General features: G+C 38.1%; 1 protein-coding gene across 3 annotated transcripts in view; it reads right to left on the bottom strand.

The window, feature by feature from the left end:
• Nucleotides 1–25554, bottom strand: part of slc8a2a (solute carrier family 8 member 2a) — a 92131-nt gene that overhangs the window by 33529 nt on the left and 33048 nt on the right. For 2 of the 3 annotated variants that reach the window (XM_077505657.1, XM_077505660.1), the window contains exon 3: nucleotides 160–562. In XM_077505657.1, coding sequence (XP_077361783.1) covers nucleotides 160–504 — 345 coding nt within the window. In that variant the 5' untranslated portion in view covers nucleotides 505–562. Of the gene's footprint in view, nucleotides 1–159; nucleotides 563–10973; nucleotides 11092–25554 lie in introns of those variants that run through there. The other variant, XM_077505658.1, reaches the window with a different exon arrangement.

Raw genomic sequence — 25554 nt, 5'->3', positions numbered from 1 at the left:
AGACTTACATCTAATCTTTGTTTAAAATCAGGGAGTGTTTTTATGGATACCTGAATTAACACTACAGCGATGAATTAAAAGAACCAATTTTGTGAATGTACATTAAGTGTGAATTCAAGAACAGCAACAAAAAAGATGATTCTTAAAAGTGAGCCATACCTGAGAGGTAATGACTTCGATCGATGCCATAAAGCGGTCCGCGATGATGGACACTCCCAGGAAAATGTACATGAGACAGAGGAAATAGATGACAGCTCTCCCTGCCCTCTCCCCTTGAGGAGGGTTGAGTGGAGACCACACTGGCAACAATATACCAGGTTTACACACTACTTTGCCTGTACAGGTTCGCTTCTCAGATCCTGTGATATTTGTCGAGGGCTCGGGCGGTAGAGGGCCTGATGCTCGTTCAACAACCTGTGGCCTGAAAGATGTGGAAGGGTTGGAGAGTAGAACCACAACAAGGAGAACAGGGACTGTTGAAATGTGGAAGGGTATGGGTCCCATATCTCTGAGAGGCCTGGGACTGGGAGTCACTGGGGAGCCGCTGGGTTAGAAAAGTTTTCTGGAAAACCAAAAAGAAAGACAAATTAATCTGCGAAAAACATTCCTAAATTTATGAAGATATATTTAGCATCTCGCTGGCGTCGGGCCAAAACCCATCCATCCATTCATTTTCTTGACCGCTTATTCCTCACAAGGGTCGCGGGGGCTGCTGGCGCCTATCTCAGCTGGCTCTGGGCAGTAGGCGGGGGACACCCTGGACTGGTTGCCAACCAATCACAGGGAACACAGAGACAAACAACCATCCACACTCACACGCACACCTAGGGACAATTCGGAGCGCCCAATTAACCTGCCATGCATGTCTTTGGAATGTGGGAGGAGACCGGAGTACCCGGAGAAGACCCACGCGGGCACGGGGAGAACATGCAAACTCCACCCAGGAAGGTCCGAGCCTGGACTTGAACCGGAGACCTCAGAACTGGGAAGCGGACGTGCTAACCACTCGACTACCGTGCCGCCCGGGCCAAAACCTGGTACCTCCAAAATCGTCACTTTTCAGGAGACAATCAAAGCTCCATGCTTTTTTTTTTCAACCATATTGCATCAACAAAGAGAACAAGTCATTTTCAAAACTTAAAGAGATACTTTACTTATTTAGCCATTTTTGGCAGTCAAACATTAATATTTTGCCTATAATAAATTTGATATTTCCATTATTTTTCATGTACAATTAGTACCTTTAAAAACATTTTGCAACTTGCTGTCGACTGAAAATGTCATCGCAAAGGCTCAGGTGACCAATTACAGCTAAGCTTGTGAATGTCACGTGACCAAACCTAGAAAGCAGGTGAGCTGTGATTGGTTACCTGAGCCCTTGTGATGTCATTTTCAGTCGACAGCAAGTTGCAAAATGTATTTTTAAAGGTACTAATCGTACGTGAAAAATAATGAAAGTATCAAAATAATTATAGACAAAATATTCACTTTTTATTGCCATAATGGTGTAAATAAGTAAAGTATCCCTTTAAGATTGGTCAATAATTCCTAAAAATTATACCCATACATGTGGACTGACCAAAAGTAAACATTTTTGAAAAAAATATTACATTTGCCAAATTGTGACTTAGGAGGTTATGGCCCAATGCAAACGATATGAAAAAAAATACTGTCATCTGAAGCAAAACCTTTCCAAACTAGACTAAACAATTTCTGGAGAAATTGCGTGGGAATGCCGAAAGCTGAATGCTAATAGCTAAATGCTAATGAAGGAAACAAAGAAACTGTGAAAATTACAAAGTAATTACCTATTAATTACTAGTAATAATACTAGTAGTAGTAGTAGTCGTAGAAACAGTAGTAGTATTACTGGTAATTATTAAGTAGTAACTTGTAGTTAAATGATTGTGACATTTTATGTAATTGTAGTGTACAACAACAAATATAAAACCAAACAAACAAAAGAATATTTTTTGAGTACAATACTGTATGTGTTCATGCAATCTACTACAAAGTTGAGCCAAACTGAAACTAAACTAATAGATCGATATTATAGTGCCAGTATCGATCCGGTACCGGATACTGTCTATGTATCAATAATATCGAAATTTGGATCGATCCACCCACCACTGTTATGCAGTGGGCTGTATCTGCAGATAGGTGTCAGTAATGATCAGTAATCTGATGCTGAATGCTAGCCGAATAGGGACACGTGCATTTACCATTTAATTTCCTGATATGATAGTCAGTTGGTTTAAATTTATATCGCTTAGCATAAATGTGATGGTAATGGAAAAGTAATGGATGTGAAATAATCTGACAATGTGTATTCAATATTGTATTTGTACTAAAGAGTTGCCCAAACTGGGGTTTGAACCCACATCTTGCAATGTGTTAAGCCAGTGCTCAAACCTCTGACCTAACTTGTTGGCGACATGGACACGTGTTTGGGAGGGAAATGCAAAGTGTTCAACGTTTTCAAGTTTGCAAATTGCTCATTTAAAACTCAGTCATAAAATGGTCAAACAAAAACACGATTGTGAAGATATTTTGTGTCAGATTATTCTAAAGAGCAACTTTAAAGAATTATACAATGACTACTATGTGAAATCAAAGTTGTGTTAAAAGATTTCCCAAGCAGGAATCAAACCGTGATCGGCCACGGGCCAATCCGTTGTTTTAAGCATTTTCACGGACATTGATTTGACCGACACATGGGTTGGCCTGGGTGACACAAGGTAGATGCACTTATCACAACTATTGCGGACATGGAGGTGGTGTGATAATGTATGGTATTGTATTTAGTAATCAAGTGTACAAGCGGTGAAAGATGAAAATATGGATTAATTTTGAAAAAAAAGTTTGCCAAATGACATTTAACGCAATAGATGTTAACTTGTTGTTTTATGACTACTGAAATTGGAAGAAAGAAAAAATAAATAAATAAAAAAAAAAGATTGGTCCAGTCGGGGTTTGAACCAGAGCACCACTGGTATGGCTGTCTTTGCAATTCACCTGGCTCGAGTACTAAACCCCGTGAGCTAACCTGAATGAATGAACATCAGAGTGACGGCGTATTTGCAATTTAAAGTGTCATCTGATGCTTAGCGCTGATTTGAGACACGTGTTTAATCATGTCCGTGTAATGCATTTCCTGGTATGATAGTCAGTTGGTCTACAGTCTTAACGCGGTTCACTTTTCGCGGTCTCGCTGTATTGCGGATTTTTTTTTTTAAGTGCAATTTTGCATATTTTTTTACAGTAATATACCCATTTTATAAAATTTATGAAGGTTTGAACATTGTCAATGTTTGAACAAGAGAGAAATGTGAGAACATGTAAATGCCTCAATGAGAAAAGTGTCTAAATTGTGCGGTTGGGGATTTTAGAGCCTTAAAACATTTATAAGAGTTGTAAAACATAAAGCTAACTACTTCGCAGATTTCATTTATTCCGGGTATTTTTTGGAACCTAACCCCAGCGGAAAACTAGGGAACACTGTACTTAATATCCATTTTCATAATTACCACGGCCACATGTGCAATGTAAAGTCGGCAGTGGGATTTGAACCTGCGACCTCCTGCTTACTGTACGACGCACTCTCCCAACTGCGCCACTGAGCAGTATCAGAAAGCCGGTAATGATGATCTGTTGTATGTATGGAAGTGGGCGTGGAAAGTGGGACTTGGAAAAAATTCAGTGTTAGTCCCCATAAAATGAATGATGAAAAGTTGATATTTAACATTAAATTGTGCGAATACTGTAAATAATGTGGAGTCAGACGATATATACCCTGAAAGGCATGGATTTTCTCAGCAAGTTGAAATTTGAACGGTGTAAATCGGAAGTAATTATGTGGGAGTAGTTTGACTGCAAAAAAGTGAGGAGAATAAAATGCTATAATAAGTAAGATGAAAGAATCTCAAGGGGGGGAAAAAATCCTGTTTTTACCAGATTTTACTCAACCTAAAAGTGTCAGTATGTAACAAGGCATTCCCAAATTATTCCAAAGTCCTCTCACCATTATTTACAGAACGGTAGATACAACGGCACGATTATCTTCTTGCTTAATTCTACTGTGGTTCCTTCTATTTGTCTTTGCTGCCACTGGCAGTGTTGTCTTTCTTTGGGCCATGGCGAAGAAAATTGTTGTGGAAAAATCGAAATGCACTCGCCAACGTCGGAGCACCTCCATACCACCTCTGGGAGTGTTCACGCTCTGGCTCGAAATGAGCAGCGCCTCATCTCGACGACCGTGAAGTGTGCATTCGGCATCGCTTGGCTTGACTCGCCTGTCCATTCAAGGTACGTATAGCTTTGCTTGGATGTTCGGATGTTCGGACTCCGAAAATGATGTCAAACGCCGAGGTATTTTTTTTCCACAGATTTTTTGGTTGAAGTCAGATTTTACAAGTTTCGAGACGTTCGAACGCCGAGGTTTTTCCTATATATGGCGCAAAATTTCCTCGCGAATCCATTGTTTCGCCAATATGCACATTTGCTCGTAAACCCGTCCTAATTCATCGGAATTTGTCATAAATGTGTCGGCAAAGTTCTTTCCAAGGTCCCATTCATAAATTCACTTTGGCGCCAATATACTACGATACGGGCTGGTCCATATTGTGCTCTAAAAATGCCTATGGGCGTCGTCAAGTATTTGCATAACCGGTCCGTTATGGTGGCATTATGAATGAAAAGCGTGATTGATTGACACTAAAATTTATGGATACATGTACTAACGATAGTCTGAAAATAATAGAACGAATCTCACAGTGTTTTATTAATTATTCACGTTGTGATGGCTCGACCCCGTTTGCCTGTAGCAAAACATTATGTCACTTTATGTCCAAAAAACACGACTGATTGTCCCCCAAAATAGAGTACATGTGCAGACGTGTGATAATCATAGTATGTAGTAAGGCTGTTTGAAAGCACTATACAAATAAGATGACTTGACTTGGAAATATTTGAACGAAACCGGCAATATTTTGGATGATATTTGAAAGCGTTATGCGTTATTATTATTATTACATGAATGTGCGGCGGTGCTTCTCAGTGCCATCTCAAATATAAAAAAATATTGCGAGTTTGGTGATAATATTTTTATCTATGATTAACATATGTCTACTCTACACATGTACTAAATTTTGGGGCCAATCTGTTTTCACGGTTGCCAGTCATGCCACTGTAATACATGGGCCGGTGGTTGGTTGTCGCGCTACAGTCACTTTTGCAATTAAATAAATTTTTCTCCTTTTTTTCACAAAGAAAGAATATGAAACCTGAGATGGCATGATATCTGAATTATGGCAATGCTTGACAACGCCATACTCATTTTTATAGCACACAGTAATTAAGTCCAAAATTAACAGTGCCGTGTTGCTTGCACGCAAACGCGTCACAGCAAAGAGTGATTACATACACAAATTACATCATGTAGATATAAATAAAAAATAATAATTTTAAAGTGTTGTGTGGCTCAATTTGATTAAAATCTTAGGTTAATTCACGCATTGTCTCAAATGTCGCTTTTCATCGCAAACACGTCTTAGATACGTTGCCAAATGACAGGGGCGACAACCTCATATCTGGTGAATTCAACATTCGCAGCGTTTGGCAATGTTCGCAGTTCAGTTTTGTGAATAGGGAGCAAGCTGCGGGTGCGGAGGTAGAGAAATTTTTGGCGCTGGTAGGGGACACAGCGCATTCTAAGTACAGTGTGCCCTCTCTATAACATGGTTCACTTTTCACGGTCTCGCAGATTTTTTTTAGTGCAATTTTGCATTCTTTTTCGTTGTTGTTGTTTTTTTTTTACAGTAATGTACCCATTTTATAAATTTTATGAAGGTTTGAACTTTGTGAATGTTTAAACGAGAGAAATGTGAGAAAATGTAAATGCCTCAATGAGAAAAGTGTCACTGTGTGGTGGGGTTTTTTTAGAGCCTTAAAACATTTTATAATAAATGTAAAACATAAAGCTAACTACTTTACGGATTTCATTTACTGCGGGTATTTTTTGGAACCTAACCCCAGAGGAAAGTTAGGGAACAATTCATACAATTAATGTGATCAAAAATTACGAAAAACAGTGGTGGCGCGGCTCAGTGGTAGGGATGTCAAGATAAGGGCAATATCGTGATATTAAAACTGCCACAATATCGTCGTCGTCATGTTCACAATATTTAAAAGGAACACATCTGTTAAAAAAGGTTGATTTCCATTTGTGCAGTTCTAGCACCCTCCAGTGGCTAGTTTATTAGTACAATTTAGTGCAATTTAATTTTTATTAGGGATGTTTTGGCCTTCTATGTTTAAACTCTATGGTAATTGGACTTAATTTACCCAATTTTAAATATTATTTCTGGGCAGCACAATTGAAACCTTTGATATCATGGTTGCAAAGTGATGTTCATACGAGATGGTTAAGCATTGAACAAACATTGTGCTCTGTGCCTTTGCAAGCTTTGCCATTTGTCGACATTTCGGTTTTGGGTTTAGGAAGGTGGACTAAAACCACGCTTGACATATGGAAGAGAGTCAGACTTGCCTTTAAGATGCCAACTCACCTCTCTGCTCTGTCTAGTATTGCACACTTGAAATCCTTCACTCCAAATAGTTTAGATGTGGGCTTTCGAAAAGTGGGCTGATCAGGGTCTTGTCTAAGTTCATCACTTCATGGATAAAAATGGTTTATTGTTGTTCGAACAATTGTGAAGAAATTCACAGCTCCATAAAAGTTTTTTTTGTAATTTTTTTTAAGGTATTTACAAATAGTCTTTTTTGACATCTCATAAAGAATGGGGGAAAATAATGGACCCATCACCGATTGATTTTTTTTTAAATTAAATGTCAAAAACGGCAAGAGGACAAAAAAGTTATTACAAAACTTTATAAAATATTTGCATTATTGGCTCATGAACGGCCCATTTCTGCAAAACAAAGATGGGAGGTGGAGGCGGGTTGGATTATATCTGATGAAAAGTGGAGAGAGGTATGTATGTTGGCGCACCGGACCACTAACTCCAACACATGGAGAGAATTTAAATGGAAGATATGTTGTAGATACTTCAGGACCCCAGACATTGTTGCTAAGATGACCCCTAATATCCCAAGTCTGTGTTGGAGGAACTGTAGCACTGAGGTGCCTAATCACACACATATTTTCTGGTCTTGCTCCAAACTAAAGTGTTTTTGGTATAAGTGTACAGGGCCATAAACCAGATTTTTCAAGTCACAATACTAAGGGACTTAATGGTGGCTGTACTTGGTACCACTCCACCAGGGGTGTAGGGACAGGCTGCAACATATCTTTTAAAACATTCTTTTCACAGCAGCTCTGAAATGTATTACAAGCTCTTGGTTGCAAACTGAACCTCCCTCCTTTAATTTTTGGATTCAAAAATTTAGAGAAATCTATCACATGGAAAAGATAACTTACTTATTAAGAATTCAAATGCATATTTTTAGAAAGAGATGGAGCCAGGTGGAAGATTTGATATTGAGGTCCAACTAGCAATACGCGCTGGGAGGGGCGCTTGTGGATGTGCTACTCGTTGATTGTAGTGACTGTACACGTAACTATTGTTGGCTGCGTAGGAACGCTAAGTATATAGATGACACTGTTTATGACTTAATTATTGTATTTTATTTTCATATAGATGTATATTGTTTTTCTTTTAATGATTATTGTACAAAATGCTCTATTGTTGTAAAAAAAACCTCAATAAAATGTAAGTTAAAAAAAAAAATCTATGGTAATTGTCAGATGAAGGGGAACCTAATTTGCTTGTGAAGCGATCAATGTGAACTTGCATTACCAAGTAAGTGCCTCAATATTGTTATTAGCGATTGTAGGTGGTTTATATGCATTACTGCAGACACGGCGCTCCGCATACGCTTACCACGCACTGCGCGTAGGGCACCAACTGCCTAAGGGGGCACCAAAAACAAATCAAGCCCGTAAAAATAATCATATTAGTAATTATAATATCAGTGTCTAATATTTAAAATAAAAGCTTGTATTTATGTTAATAAATACAAAAAATAACGTAGCATTATTTACTCGACGAGCGGTATCGCTGGTCTACGTTGGTGCCCCCCCTCCCCTAGTAGTTTGTTCCTACTAGGGAAAGGGGGAGGGTAGCGGGGTGCACATTTGCTCCAACGAAACAAACTACTAGGGAAAGGGGGGTGGGGGGGGGGGGGGGGTATACTTTATGCTTCAATCGCAAATTTGGCAGAAGTTTATTCTTGGATATCTGGACATGTCATCAAAAAGGCATCAAGAATTGGGGGCGGAAAAGAAAAAACAATGAGGTGATGCTCGCGCGTCACTTGCAGGTATGACAATGACAATTTGTTTATTTTGTAGCAGCTACGTTTACATGACCACAGTTAGCAAAAAAAAAAAAAAACACTCCAAACCGCCGCAGTGGAATGGTTGTGACCAGCACGTTCATTATACGGTATGTTAAATGGAATGTGACGAGACAATATTGTTTCATATGGAACGGCCAAGAGCGGCATGTACTGGTAAAAGTGTAATTTGAAAATAATAATAATAATAATAATCTTAAGGCTAAGTAGATTTCCTCATTTCATATTCATAGTTTTAACATTATGTCCAGAATTTTTACATAGTGCCCTATCAGTCCTTCTCTAAAAAGGTAGATTATTAAAATTTTCATGTACCTGTGTTTTAAATATAGGCCTGCACAATACCATAATCCTAATCAATTTAGAAAATGTTTGTACCATGGTTGGTTCAAAACCATATTTCATTGTAGAATCCCTGAATATTGTCTTGTATTTCTGAATACAGGTTCAATGCTTCAATATGTTCAAGGAGCATTTCATACCCTAACATAAATGCGGAAATTGCACAAAAGCTGTCATATGATGACCTGATAGCCGATTTTGCAGCCCAGAAATGTAGACATGTGCCTCTGTAGGCCCTCTACTAACTTGCTTGCACTTTGTTTATTTCCAGATGTTTATTTGTTTAATAGTAGTGGCATTGAGTTTTATTTTAATTCATTTAGCTTTATTTATTTGAGTATTTGGTGTCATTGTTAGTTTTATAAAGACTTATTATTTATCACTTATTTTTGTGAACATTTTTAAAACTTCAATATTGACACTTAGAAGTAGGGCTGGGTATCGATTCAGATTTCCAGAATCGATTTAATTCGATTCACAAGGGCCCGATTCAATTCATGATTCACAACGATTTTCGATTCAGTTGAGAAATTCATGCAGCACATATTTTAGACAGTCAAAAGTACCAATGCTGCAAAGAGTAGAAACTTCTTGCTCTAATGCATTATTAAGAATATGAATATTTACATTAGGAATTGAATCCATTGCAGTTACATTAATCTGTTTCATTTAACATGGCTTTATAAAAACAATAAATAATAATTTAAATAAATTACAACCACAGCACAGGCTGTGTAAATAAATTGACAAAAATGGGGGGGTCGATATATTGATACATGGTTTTATGTATCGATATTGGGATATGAAAAGGTGTATCGATATGATAGCGATATATCGATATTTCAAACCCAGCCCTACTTACAAGTTATTTTGTTTAATAAAGCAAAACTGACAAATACTCAGATATTGTTCATTTCTACCAGGGGAGGGGTGATGGGGTGTGCAGACGGAGTGTGTTTGTGTGTGTGTGTGTGTGTGTGTGTGTGTGTGAAGGGGGGGGGCACCACAAAACATTTATGCTTAGGGCACCAAAATGGCTAGCGCCGGCCCTGCATTACTGTTATGTACAAAAGCACAATATTGTGCTTTTTTTTTTTTTTAGTATGAGCTCTCTTTTTTTACAATATTGTGATCTTTTTTATATATCGCCAACACCCCCACAATATCGTGATAATTATCGTATCGTGACCCTTCATATCGTGATAATATCATATCGTGATGTTTGGATATCACTACATCCCTACTCAGTGGTAGAGTGGTTGTCTAGTATCCCTGAGGTTGTGGGTTTGATCCCCTTTGTGACCATATTGAAGTATCCTTGAGCAAGTCACTGAACTCCTGATGCTGAATGTTATCGTTCATCAATGTTATCAGAAAGTGAATGAGTAGGCAAAATGTTTGAGCGCCTTGTAAGGTGGAAAAGCACTATATAACTCCTGCGTGGAGTTTGCATGTTCTCCCCGTGCCTGTGTGGGTCTTCTCCGGGTACTCCGGTCTCCTCCCACATTCCAAAGACATGCTTGGCAGGTTAATTGGGCGCTTTGAATTGTCCTTAGGTGTGTTTGTGTGTATGAGTGGTTGTTTGTCTCTGTGTGTCCTGCAATTGGCTGGCGACCTGTTTAGGGTGTACCACGCCTACTGCCCGAAGCCAGCTGGGATAGGCTCCAGCACCCAGAGCCTTGTGAGGAGAAAGCAGTTAAAAAATGGATGGATGGATGTTATATTACATCAAACACAAATTATACAACCTCTTTCTATAAAAATCTTGTCATTAAAAACAACTAACAGCATATTTCTCTAATTCTAAGCATTACTATTCATAATTCGTTTACTGACTATATTTCTAGGTAATTTAATTGTTTTTAAATGTGATAATGTTTCTAATTAAACATTAAGGACAAGTTGAAAATAAAGCAAAATCTTGTTGAAATTACAACTAGAAACAGTATTTTAATTATGGGAAGAATACTGTATTTTTATGAGAAGTAAGTAAGAATAAGTTTCTGTTATTTCACTGCTGCTGTCGGAACGTTGCCGTTTTTTGTTTTGTTTGTTTTTTTAACATGTTTAAAATGCAGTTTTTTAAATACTGTTTTTTAACTGTATTTTTTGAGCTTTTAATTTTTTTTACTGTATTTTATTTTTATTTTTTTTACATTTAAAAAAAAAAAAAATTATTTATCTGTGAGCGAACCAATTCTGCGCTTTCGGCAATGGACAAAATACCACAAGCTTCCATTAAGATGGACACTCACTTATTTGTCACACACTGAGCTTGCCTCTGCTAGAAGACACTAGCAGCCAGCCAGTAAGAACACTCGCCGCTAAATGAGATGAAAGAGGAAATGGTCAATAACTAGTTGGCACATGCTCACGCGTTCCAGTCTACCGGTTGTCATTCTAACCCAGGGATGTCCAAACTTTTTCATTTGAGGGCCACATACAGAAAATCAGATGGATGCAAGGGCCACATAATGTTATGAAGAGAAATTGTGTTTAGTCCTAAAAATTGTACAAATATTTTTTTTTGTGCTTCTGCATATTTGCTACACTATATAAACCATTTTATTTGTAATATGGCAGTAGGGTTATTACAGTTTTGGAATTTTCATTTTAGCTAGTTTTTATTAGTTTTGAGGGTGCTTCTGTCAGTTTTTATTATTTTAGTTCTTTAAAAAAATGCTTACATTTAGTTTAGTTTGTTAGTTTTAGTATTAGTTTTGTTGTTGTTGTTTTTTTTAAATATGTATTACTTGTGCACAATATTTAAAAAAAACACCATGGGCGCAACATCATCTGAAGGTGCTTTTCTATTGGCTGTGCTATATGATGTCACTTCTGTGTGACATACTTTCAAACATCATAATTCCGGTTTATATCAAAATAAATCTACTAAAAATCACATTTAAAATCATCCCCAAAGGCTCATGCATTAAATTAATTACCAAAGACTAAAACGAAGGACATGTTTGCTATAATTATAGTTAGTTTTAGTTAGTTTTGTAAATATAAAGTGAATTTTCAGTTAGTTTTCATTTTTTAAAAAGAATTTTCATTTTTATTTTATTTCGGTAACAATATTGTTTTTTGAACTTTAGTTTGAGTTTTTTCATTAGTTTTAGTTAACTAAAATAACCTTTAATGGCATCTTTTTTTCGATACTCTCCATTCTTACTTTGACCATCTCCAAACATTTTTGTTTTGTTTATTTTATTTGAACTGAGTCAAATGCCATTTTTAGCACATGTCGTGGGCCACTGAAAAAAGGACAACGGGCCACAAATGGCCCCAGGGCCGTAGTTTGGACACCACTGTTCTAACCAAAGCCAGAATTGCCATTGACCCAAGAGTATGTGCTCTAGAATGAGGGTTGCCGCAATGCATGACACAGGTCCACCCCTCAAACTTTACTGTAATGTCAATGTCATGGGCTGCATATATTCTCAATCTAATTGCAAATCTGTTATGAGAATTAAAGAAAATGGTCAATGCAAGGTTCCAACCTGCAAAGATGATCTGCAGCAATCAGAAAGGAATTAGGAAGTTACCAATACCATTTGTCATTAGTTAAGTCCATGCCTCAGAGACTGCAAGCTGTTCTTCAAGCCAGAGGTCGTGCAACAAAATAATCGTGTTGCACTTTTTGTTTGGTTTTCATAATTCCATATTTTTTTCCCTAAGAAATGAGTGATTGCATTTTTATTTACACTACTTGCTCTCCATGTGTCGTACTAATAATACACAACCTAACCATATGATGCACACATGCCATTCTTCGTACAGTATTTCTGAAAGGGGCCGTCAGTAAAGATGGTCATATTATTATTATTTTTTAAAAGAAAAAAAAAGTGTTTTTTTTTTTGTTTGTTTGTTTGTTTTTTAAACCATAGCTACTAACCCAAACGCTCGGGATTAGCTAAAAGTAAACATGATCTGTCTGAGTCATCTTGACCACCTATCAAAATTACCCATGAGAAACTAAAACCAGAATGTTAAGCCATGCAACGCTTATGATTTTCCTTCTTTGGCAATGTTCACAGATCTCAAGTAAGAAGAACAAAGGTAATCCATGTGCAACAATGCAAACTTTTTTAAATGGAACTTTGTACCAGTGTCTCTGTACCATTGGTTTTAACGGTAAGTTAAATAACCAATTCAATATTGTCTGTAAATAATGCAAATGTTATGATCAGTCTGTCCACATCATTACAACCGATCCCTAACTATAGTCTCCTTCACAACTGGTAAACTGCCTGAGTCAGGACGGACTTTGTGTGTGCTAGTATAATTTATTTATGGGCATTATAGGTCTTAAAGCTGCTGACTAAGCATAAGCTTTCAATTGTGCCTTATCAAGGAAACAATGGATGCACATATTTCCAAATTTGGAAAACGTTATGGATTTAAGATATCCAAGCACGTGTCACTGATAATGTAAAGGAAGGAGTTTATTTCTCAGTATGTGAGAATACCAGGTTCTTCCTACTACCTCTCATAGATTAAGCCACACTGCATTGTGGATTGTGACTTGAAACAGATACTTGGGTGCTGCATCTTTGATGTAGTCTGAGCTCTGCCTGATCATTATACAGTTGTGATTCAGAAACAGCCCACAGAGCTGCTGCATCACATTTCACTTTCCAAGCACTGCTATGGTTACCACGACCTCAGACTAAGGACCACATTACATCAGAAGTTGTTCGATAAAAAAATGTTCAAAACAACACAAAGGCTAAAAACCAAGAAGGTTACCTTTCTTTATAAAACATTAGGTCTTACACAAAGTCAGAAAGTTGTTGGAATTATGCAGAGCCAATGTTAGTAGCCAATCAAAGAGCCACTGCTGCGAGAGCAGGATGCATTCACCTAAATATAGAGTAGCAATGCATTTTTTTCATGTCCAACAATAACTCATAGCAGGGCTTGACAAACTTTTTCACCAGCCATTGTGGCCCGTTGTTACTGTGTTACTAGTAACTAGTGTTACTAGCCACTCAGCATTTTAACTCATTGCTGTATAACAGAAGTTTCGCATTTGGTAAAATGGGTCGAAGCACTTCCGACCAATAGCAGGATGAGATCCAGGGCGGACCACCTTGAAGTTGCCGCAATGGAGATAGCTGCCATGACCTACCGGGCTAGATTTGGACGAGGACCCACTTTCCTGATGACGTCTCCTTGCAGTGCTTCAAGTTCTTAAATGGACTTTTGCACTATATTATAGTTAATATTGTTTAGTATGACAAACTATGTAAATTTTTGCCCATTCGGCATCCATTGCAGCCAAGTTATCCTGGAAGGGGGATTACCACATCTCAAGGTTTCTCATTTTTCCCCTGATAGGTTTTTGTTTTGAGTTTTTCCTTGCCCTTTTGTGGTTTGATCAGGGGATGTCGTTGATATTTGTCAACTGTGGGCATGTGAAGCCCTTTGAGACGCTTGTGTGATTAACTCATTTGCTCCCCATAACGTGTAAATACGTTTTTTTTTTTTTATGTTTTAAGTGTCCCAAAGACGTATTTATACTTTTTTTTTTTTTTTTTTTTTTTTTTTTAATGCTAGAGCATACAGAAGGCTTTGATGCAGCCTCTCAACTGCAAAGAACGGTTGCAGTAGGTTGCATGGTAGTTATTACACAAACAGCCAGCAGGTGGCAGCAGAGCAAAGGAGATCAACCAGGGCCACCTAGAAAAAAAGCTAAATTACTTCTGAATTTTAAATAGATTTGTGAAAACTGATGAAACTTAGCTCTCTTCTAATGCTAATTGCTGCAAAACAGAAACAGAAACATACTTTTTTTTTCCTGATGAAAGAAGAGACTTTCATCTTTCTTTTGATAGGTTCCATGCTTTTATAGCAATTGAACACAATATTCTGTGGACCTTGCAAAATCAGTCAAAATTCAGTAAAACAGCCGGGAGCGAACGGGATTGCTTCTGTGAAAATGGCTGGGAGTGAATGAGTTAAGGGCTAAATAAACTTCACTTGACTTGACTTATTTGCGGCCACTGCACGACCTGCGGCGCGTGCTCACAAGGTCGCGAAGTACGGCAACTGCACTAGGGCAAAATATTTAGGTGATGTTAAGCTTTGATTAAAATTTAGTGCTGTCAAACGATTAAAATTTTTAATCTGATTAATCACACTTTTTAATTTTGATTAATCACGATTAATCAGCTAAATTACTTGCGTATTAGCATAATATAAAATAAATACAAAATACTGTAATATTTTGACATTAACACATTTTATTATCTGAATGTCATTTGCAAACATTGATTAAATGCATGTACGCAATTGCATGCATGCGTGTATTGCTCAAAACGTAACAGCATCAATTCAGCAATTATTAATTAAATGCAAATTACTTTTGTTTTATCTAAAGTCGCTTCGGGGTGTTTTTTTAAAGTGAAATTTACCACCGAGCACACTAACTGGAGTCACCCCTCATCTTGGAACAACAGACGTAGGAAATGCCGTGCATTGACCTAATCACCGACCTTTGCAGCCTTCAATGTAACCATCCGTGGTTACGTTCAAGGCTCAAGTGCGGTCAAAAAAAATAGTGTGATTAATCTGCGTTAATACGTGATTAATGCGACATTTTTCTGTGATTAATTAATCTATTAACGCTTTAACTTTGACAGCCCTATTAAAATTACACAAATATAAATGATAAAACTAGAGCTGCGAGCAGCTATAAAGGGCCCTCGCAACCTGGGCCACGTTGGGGTACTTGCACGTCGGGGTACTGGCATGTTGGGGTACTGTCAAATAGGACAAGGACCATCTAAAATGTTTTTGACAAACCTTGTGTGTACAAAGTTTTATCAAAAGGCCAAAGATGGTGAGCAATTCCCAAAATAAATTCAAAATGGCGGACTTCCTTTTAGGTTTAGCATACGGCTACAGAATACTTTTTGTAGGTCTTAGGCTAATAGGTATGCCTCCCAGTTTTCACAAATCTAGGTCAAGTCATTAGTTATATAGCGCTTGAATCATACAATCGGAAATGCTCCGTAAAAATGTCTAGAGGGCGCGATTTATTGCAAATTGCACAAGAAATCTCTAAAAATTCATGTTCATTACAAGTCTGATGTGTGTGCAAAGTTTCATGAGTTTTCACACGTATAGACAAAAAAAAAAGCAGCACTTTACTTGGCAAACAATGCATCGCCATGGCAACAGCGTGCGACAAACTAAAAAACTTTCGATAACTTTGCATCTTAAACATCTTAAGATGAAAGACACCAAGTTTGAAGACGGTCGGATGAATTTTGTAGGAGTTCATTAAAATATTACCCCTAAAAAAGGCCACAAAAAATGGCTACAAATCCCAACGTAAATCAAAATGGCGGACTTCCTATTTGGTTTAGCACATGGCACTCAAAGACTTTTTTTGTACATTGTGGGCTGTTACATATGTCTCCAAATTTTCGTAGCTCTAGCTGCTTCGTACAAGTGGGAATGCTTCATTAAGAAGGATTTTCTTCCTTTGCAAAAAGTGCATGCCACGACAACAGCGTGCGACGAAATGAAAAGCTTTCAATAACTTTTCATCTTCAACATCTGAAGATGAATCACACCAAGTTTGAAGATGATCGGATAAACTCTGAAGGAGGAGTTCGTTAAAATAAGACCCCTATGAAATGGCCAAAAAAATGGCAACACGTTCCAAAGTAAATCAAAATGGCGGACTTCCTGTTGGGGTTAGCATATGTTTCAAAAAGAGTTTTTGGTACCTCGAGGCCTGTTACATATGTCTTCAAATTTTGGTAACTCTAGGTAAAACGTACAACCGGGAATGCTTCGTTAAAGAGGAGTTTTTTAGCTCAAAATGTGATGCCCGGCCCCTGGGGGACTTCCTGTTGGGTTTAGCACATAGCACCAAGAGACTTTTTTGTACATTGTGGGCTGTTACATATGTCTACAAATTTTCGTAGCTCTAGCTGCTTCGTACAACTGGGAATTCTTCATTAAGAAGATTTTTTTCCCTTTGCAAACAAGTGCAGGCCACGGCAACAGCGTGCGACGAAATAAAAAGCTTTCAATAACTTTTCATCTTCAACATCTTAAGATGAATCACACCAAGTTTGAAGATGATGGGATAAACTCTGTAGGAGGAGTTCGTGAAAATAAGACCCCTATGAAATGGCCAAAAAATGGCAACACGTTCCAAAGTAAATCAAAATGGTGGACTTTCTGTTAGGTTTAGCATATGGTTCAAAAAGAGTTTTTTGTACCTTGAGGGCTGTTAGATATGTCTTCAAATTTTGGTAACTCTAGGTGAAACGTACAGCCGGGAATGCTTCTTTAAGTAAGAATTTTGAAATGCAAAATTTGATGCCCCGCCTCTGGCGGACTTCCTGTTGGGTTTAGCATATGGCACCAACAGACTTTTTTTGTAGGTCATAGTCTGTTACATATGTGTACCAATTTTCGTGGCTCTAGGTTAAACGTACAACCGGCAATACTACGTTTAGTAAGAGTTTTGAAACTCTAAATTTGATGCCTCACCCCCGTCATATAGTACGTCAAAAAGTTTTGATTTTTTACCATGATGGTGTCCCAGGTGTTGAGATGGTACAGCCCAAGTTTGAAGTCAATCGGGTTAACCGTGTAGGAGAAGTGGGGAAAAGAATGACCTCTGTAAATGTACAAAAATGGGCTAAAATTGGACATTTAAATACTCATACCTCTCTTCCTGTCTATTTTAGGGTACACATATCAAAGAGGTTTTTGTTCATCTGGATGTGCTACAGGTGCCACACAATTTTCGTAGCCATAGGACAATCGTAGCGGGACAGGGATCCGTTCAACCTATGTAGGTGGCGCTATGGAGCCATTTTTCTGTTATCACGTATGGCGACTTTAAAATATCAAATTTTTCGCCAGCCCTGACGTGTGTGTAAAGTTTGGTGTTTTCGTTCACGTTTAGTGTCTCAAAAATGTGATTGTTTGCGGAAAAGAATAATAACAAAGAAAAAGAATAACTAGAGCTGCGAGCAGCTATAAAAGGCCCTCGCAACCTGGGCCACGTTGGGGTACTTGCACGTCGGGGTACTGGCACGTTGGGGTACTGTCAAATAGGACAAGGACCATCTAAAATGTTTTTGACAAGCCTTGTGTGTGCAAAGTTTTATCAAAAGGCCAAAGATGGTGCGCAATTCCCAAAATAAATTCAAAATGGCGGACTTCCTTTTAGGTTTAGCAAACGGCTACAGAATACTTTTTGTAGGTCTTAGGCTAATAGGTATGCCTCCCAGTTTTTACAAATCTTGGTCAAGTCATCTTTAGTTATATAGTGCTTGAATCATACAATCGGAAATGCTCCATAAAAATGCATAGAGGGCGCTATTGAGCACAACGTTGGGTTATTTGCACGTTGGGGTACTGGCACGTTGGGGTACTGTTACATGGAACAAGTTCCATTTAAAATGTTAATGTTTTTTCCATGCCTTGTGTGTGCAAAGTTTCATGAAAAAGGCCAAAAATGATGCATAATTCCCAAAATAAAATCAGAATAGCGGACTTCCTCTTTGGTTTAGCAAATGGCTACATAATACTTTTTTGTAGGTTTTCGGCTGATAGGGGTCTGTCCTAATTTTCACAAATCTCGCATCATCATACAATCGGAAATACTTCAGAAAAATGTCTAGAGGGCGCTATTTATTGCAAATTGCACAAAAAATCTCTAAAAATTCATGTTCATTACAAGTCTGATGTGTGTGCAAAGTTTCACGAGTTTTCACATATGTATAGATTAAAAAAACAAAGCAGCACTTTACTTGGCAAACAATGCATCGCTATAGCAGCAGCGTGCGACGAAATAAAAAGCTTTCAATAACTTTTCATCTTCAACATCTTAAGATGAAACACACCAACTTTGAAGATGATCAGATAAACTCTGTAGGAGGAGTTCGTTAAAATATGACCCCTAAAAAAGGCCAAAAAAATGGCTACAAATCCCAACGTAAATCAAAATGGTGGACTTCCTGTTTGGTTTAGCATATGGCTCCAAGAGACTTTTTTGTACATCCTGAGCTCTTATGTATGCCTGCAAATTATCATAGCGCTAGGTGAAACGTACAACCGGGAATGCTTTGTTAAAGAGGAGTTTTTTAGCTCAAAATGTGATGCCCGGCCCCTGGGGGACTTCCTTTTGGGTTAAGCACAGGGCACCAAGAGACTTTTTTGTACATCTTGGGCTGTTACATATGTCTACAAATTTTCGTAGCTCTCGCTGCTTCGTACAACTGGGAATGCTTCTTTAAGAAGGATTTTTTTCCCCTTTGCAAACAGTGCATACCACGACAACAGCGTGCGACGAAATAAAAAGCTTTCAATAACTTTTCATCTTCAATATCTCAAGATGAATCACACCAAGTTTGAAGATGATGGGATAAACTCTGTAGGAGGAGCTCGTTAAAATATGACCCCTATGAAATGGCCAAAAAAATGGCAACACGTTCCAAAGTAAATCAAAATGGCGGACTTCCTGTTAGGTTGAGCATATGGTTCAAAAAGAGTTTTTTGTACCTTGAGGGCTGTTACATATGTCTTCAAATTTTGGTAACTCTAGGTGAAACGTACAGCCGGGAATGCTTTATTAAGTAAGAACGCAAAAATTTGATGCCCCGCCTCTGGCGGACTTCCTGTTGGGTTTAGCATATGGCACCAACAGACTTTTTTGTAGGTCATAGTCTGTTACATATGTGTACCAATTTTCGTAGCTCTAGATTAAACTTACAACCGGCAATGCTTCGTTAAATAAGCATTTTTAAACTCTAAATTTGATGCCCGGCCCCCGTCAAATAGTATGTCAAAAACTTTTGATTTTTTACCATGATGTTGTCCCAGTCAAAAACTTTTGATTTTTTACCATGATGTTGTCCCAGGTGTTGAGATGGTACAGCCCAAGTTTGAAGTCAATCGGGTTAACCGTGTAGGAGAAGTGGGCAAAAGTATGACCCCTGTAAATGTGCAAAAATGGGCCAAAATTGGACATTCAAATGATCATACCTCACTTCCTGTCTATTTTAGGGTTCACCTATCAAAGAGGTTTTTGTTCATCTGGATGTGCGACAGGTGCCACACAATTTTCGTAGCCGTAGGACAATCGTAGCGGGACAGGGATCCGTTAAACCTATGTAGGTGGCGCTACAGAGCCATTTTTCTGTTATCATGTATGGCGACTTTAAAATATCAAATTTTTCGCCAGGCCTGATGTGCGTTCAAAGTTTGGTGAGTTTTCGTTCACGTTTAGTGTCTCAAAAATGCGATTGTTTGCGGAGAATAATAATAACTAGAGCTGCGAGCAGCTATAAAGGGCCCTCGCAACCCGGGCCACGTTGGGGTACTTGCACGTCGGGGTACTGGCACGTTGGGGTACTGTCAAATAGGACAAGGACCATCTAAAATGTTTTTGACAAGCCTTGTGTGTGCAAAGTTGAATCAAAACGCAAAATATGGTGCGCAATTCCCAAAATAAATTCAAAATGGCGGACTTCCTTTTAGGTTTAGCATACGGCTACAGAATACTTTTTGTAGGTCTTAAGCTAATAGGTATGCCTCCCAGTTTTCACAAATCTAGGTCAAGTCATCTTTAGTTGTGTATCGCTTGAATCATACAATTGGAAATGCTCCATAAAAATGCATAGAGGGCGCTATAGAGCACAACGTTGGGTTACTTGCACGTCAGGGTACTGGCACGTTGGGGTACTGTTACATGGAACAAGGACCATTTAAAATGTTAGTTTTTTCCATGCCTTGTCTGTGCAAAGTTTAATGAAAAAGGCCAAAAATGATGTATAATTCCCAAAAAAAATAAAAATAGCGGACTTCCTCTTTGGTTTGGCAAATGGCTACATAATACTTTTTTGTAGGTCTAGCATAATCATACAATCGGAAATGCTTCATAAAAATGTCTAGAGGGCGCTATTTATTGCAAATTGCACAATAAATCTCTGAAAATTCATGTTCATGACAAGTCTGATGTGTTTGCAAAGTTTCATGAGTTTTCATGTGTATAAAAAAAAAAAAAAAAAACAGCACTTGACAAACAATGCATTGCTATGGCAACAGCGTGTTACAAAATAAAAAACTTTCGATTACTTTGCATCTTAAACATCTTAAGATGAAACACACCAAGTTTGAAGACAGTCGGATAAATTTTGTAGGAGGGGTTCGTTAAAATATGACCCCTGAAAAAGGCCACAAAAAATGGCAACAAATCCCATCATAAATCAAAATGGCAGACTTCCTGTTTGGTTTAGCACATGGTTCCAAGAGACTTTTTTGTACATCATGGGCTCTTATGTATGCCTGCAAATTATCATAGCGCTAGGTGAAACGTACAACCGGGAATGCTTCGTTAAAGAGGAGTTTTTTAGCTCAAAATGTGATGCCCGGCCCCTGGGGGACTTCCTGTTGGGTTTAGCACATGGCACCAAGAGACTTTTTTGTACATCCTGGGCTGTTACATATGTCTACAATTTTTCGTCGCTCTAGCTGCTTCGTACAACTGGGAATGCTTCATTAAGAAGGATTTTTTTCCTTTGCAAAATGTGCATGCCACGACAACAGCGTGCGACGAAATAAAAAGCTTTCAATAACTTTTCATCGTCAACATCTTAAGATGAATCACACCAAGTTTGAAGATGATCGGATAAACTCTGTGGAAGGAGTTCGTTAAAATAAGACCCCTATGAAATGGCCAAAAAAATGGCAACATGTTCCAAAGTAAATCAAAATGGCAGACTTCCTGTTAGGTTTAGCATATGGTTCAAAAAGAGTTTTTTGTACCTCGAGGGCTGTTACATATGTCTTCAAATTTTGGTCACTCTAGGTGAAACGTACAGCCGGAAATGCTTCATTAAGTAAAAATTTTGAAATGCAAAATTTGATGCCCTGCCTCTGGCGGACTTCCTGTTAGGTTTAGCATATGGCACCAACAGGCTTTTTTGTAGATCATAGTCTGTTACATATGTGTACCAATTTTCGTAGCTCTAGATTAAACGTATAACCGGCAATACTTCAGATGAAACATGCCAAAGAATGAAGACAATCTGATAAGTTTTGTAGAAAATATGAGGCCTATAAAAGGCCCCCAAAAAATGGCTACAAATAGCAAAGTAAATCAAAATGCCGGACTTCCTGTTTGGCTTAGCATATGGTTCTAAAAGACTTTTTTGTACATCGTGGGCTCTTATGTATGCCTCCAAATTATCATAGCGCTAGGTGAAAGGTACAACCGGGAATGCTTCGTTAAAGAGGAGTTTTTTAGCTCAAAAAGTGATGCCCGGCCCTTGCGGGACTTCCTGTTGGGTTTAGCACAAAGCAGCAAGAGACTTTTTTGTACATCGTGGGCTGTTACATATGTCTACAAATTTTCGTAGCTCTAGCTGCTTCGTACAACTGAGAATTCTTCATTAAGAAGAATTTTTTTCCTTTGCAAACAAGTGCATGCCACGACAACAGCGTGCAGCGAAATAAAAAGCTTTCAATAACTTTTCATCTTCAACATCTTAAGATGAATCACACCAAGTTTGAAGATGATCGGATAAACTCTGTAAGAGGAGTTCGTTAAAATAGGACCCCTATGAAATGGCCAAAAAAATGGGAACACGTTCCAAAGTAAATCAAAATGGTGGACTTTCTGTTAGGTTTAGCATATGGTTCAAAAAGAGTTTTTTGTACCTTGAGGGCTGTTACATATGTCTTTAAATTTTGGTAACTCTAGGTGAAACGTACAGCCGGGAATGCTTCATTAAGTAAGAATTTTGAAACTCAAAATTTGATGCCCCGCCTCTGGCGGACTTCCTGTTGGGTTTAGCATATGGCACCAACAGACTTTTTTTGTAGGTCATAGTCTGTTACATATGTGTACCAATTTTCGTAGCTCTAGGTTAAACATACAACCGGCAATACTACGTTTAGTAAGAGTTTTGAAACTCTAAATTTGATGCCCCACCGCCGTCATATAGTATGTCGAAAACTTTAGATTTTTTACCATGGTGTTGTCCCAGGTCTTGAGATGGTACATCCCAAGTTTGAAGTCAATTGGATTAACCGTGTAGGAGAAGCAGGCAAAAGTATGACCCCTGTAAATGTGCAAAAATTGGCCAAAATTGGACATTTAAATACTCATATCTCACTTCCTGTCTATTTTAGGGTACACACATCAAAGAGGTTTTTGTTCATCTGGATGTGCTACAGGTGCCACACAATTTTCATAGCCGTCGGACAATCGTAGCGGGCCAGGGATCTGTTTAACCTATGTAGGTGGCGCTATGGAGCCATTTTTCTGTTATCACCTATGGCGACTTTAAAATATCAAATTTTTCGCCAGGCCTGACGTGTGTGTAAAGTTTGGTGAGTTTTCGTTCACGTTTAGTGTCTCAAAAATGTGATTGTTTGCGGAAAAGAATAATAACAAATAAAAAGAAGAATAATAACTAGAGCTGCGAGCAGCTATAAAGGGCCCTCGCAACCCGGGCCACGTTGGGGTATTTGCACGTCGGGGTACTGGCATGTTGGGGTACTGTCAAATAGGAAACCATCTAAATTGTAAACGTTTTTGCCATGCTTTGTGTTTTTAAAGTTTCATGGAAAGGCCAAAAACGATGCACAATTAACAAAATAAAATCAAAATGGATTGGCACATGGCTATATAGAATACTTTTTGAATATATTCGGCATGCCTGCCAATATTCACACATCTAGCTGAATCATATAATCGGAAAGACTTCATAAAAATGTCTAGAGGGCGCTATTGAGCCATTTATTACAAATTGCACAACAAATCTCTAAATAAAATATTCATGTTCCAGACAGGTCTGGTGTGTGTGCAAAGTTTTGTGAGTTTTCACCCATATTTAGACTCTCAAAAAAGCATTTTTCTTCACAAACAATGCATGGCTACAGCAAAGGAGTGTGACAAAATAAAAAAATTAAATAACTTTTCATCTTAAATATCTTAAGATGAAACACGCCAAAGAATGAAGACGATCTGATAAGTTCTGTTGAAAATATGACCCCTATAAAAGGCCCCAAAAAATGGCTACAAATACCAAAGTAAATCAAAATGGCAGACTTCCTTTTTGATTCAGCATATGGCTTTAGAAACCTTTTGTAAGTCTTAGGCTGATAGGTATCCCAATTTTTACAAATGTATCTGAATCATAAAACACAAAACATTTGCAAAAGCGGGCGCTATTGAACCATTTATTGCAAATTGAATAAGAAATCTCTAAAATATTCATGCTGATGACAAGCCTGATGTGTGTGTAAATTTTCATGAGTTTTTTCACATGTTTAGACCAAAACAAAAAAGCAGCATTTTACTTGGCAAACAATGCATCGCCATGACAACGGCGTGCGACAAAATAAATAACTTTCGATAACTGTGCATCTTAAACATCTTAAGATGAAGCACACCAAGTTTAAAGACAGTCGGATAAATTTTGTAGGAGGAGTTCGTTAAAATATGACCCCTAAAAAAGGCCACAAAAAATGGCTACAAATCCAAACGTAAATCAAAATGGTGGACTTCCTGATTGGTTTAGCATATGGCTCCAAGAGACTTTTTTTGTACATCCTGAGCTCTTATGTTTGCCTGCAAATTATCATAGCTTTAGGTGAAACGTACAACCGGGAATGCTTTGTCTGTTTAATCAAAACGCAAAATATGGTGTGCAATTCGATGCATTGCTATGTCAACAGCGTGTGACAAAATAAAAAACTTTCGATTACTTTGCATCTTAAACATCTTAAGATGAAACATACCAAGTTTGAAGACAGTCGGATAAGTTTTATTGGAGGGGTTCGTTAAAATATGACCCCTGAAAAAGGCCACAAAAAATGGCAACAAATCCCATCATAAATCAAAATGGCGGACTTCCTGTTTGGTTTAGCACATGGTTCCAAGAGACTTTTTTGTACATCGTGGGCTCTTATGTATGCCTGCAAATTATCATAGCGCTAGGTGAAACGTACAACCGAGAATGCTTCGTTAAAGAGGAGTTTTTTTTAGCTCAAAATGTGATGCCCGGCCCCTGGGGGACTTCCTGTTGCGTTTAGCACATGGCACCAAGAGACATTTTTGTACATCCTGGGCTGTTACATATGTCTACAATTTTTCGTCGCTCTAGCTGCTTCGTACAACTGGGAATGCTTCATTAAGAAGGATTTTTTTCCTTTGCAAAAAGTGCATGCCACGATAACAGCGTGTGACGAAATAAAAAACTTTCAATAACTTTTCATTTTCAACATCTTAAGATGAATCACACCAAGTTTGAAGATGATCGGATAAACTCTGTAGGAGGAGTTTGTTAAAATATGACCCCTATGAAATGGGCAAAAAAAATGGCAACACATTCCAAAGTAAATCAAAATGGCGGACGTCCTGTTAGGTTTAGCATATGGTTCAAAAAGAGTTTTTTGTACCTCGAGGGCTGTTATATACCTCTACAAATTTTGGTAACTCTAGGTGAAACGTACAGCCGGGTATGCTTTGTTAAAGAGGAGTTTTTTTTAGCTCAAAATGTGATGCCCGGCCCCTGGGGGACTTCCTGTTGGGTTTAGCACAGGGCACCAAGAGACTTTTTTGTACATCTTGGGCTGTTACATATGTCTACAAATTTTCGTAGCTCTAGCTGCTTCGTACAACTGGCAATGCTTCTTTAAGGATATTTTTTTTCCTTTGCAAACAGTGCATGCCATGACAACAGCGTCCGACGAAATACAAAGCTTTCAATAACTTTTCATCTTCAACATCTTAAGATGAATCACACCAAGTTTGAAGATGATCGGATAAACACTGTAGGAGGAGTTCGT

This window comes from Festucalex cinctus, chromosome 18 (genome assembly GCF_051991245.1).
Source record: "Festucalex cinctus isolate MCC-2025b chromosome 18, RoL_Fcin_1.0, whole genome shotgun sequence".
Lineage (NCBI taxonomy): Eukaryota > Metazoa > Chordata > Actinopteri > Syngnathiformes > Syngnathidae > Festucalex > Festucalex cinctus.
This window is presented reverse-complemented; position numbering and strand designations above follow the sequence as displayed.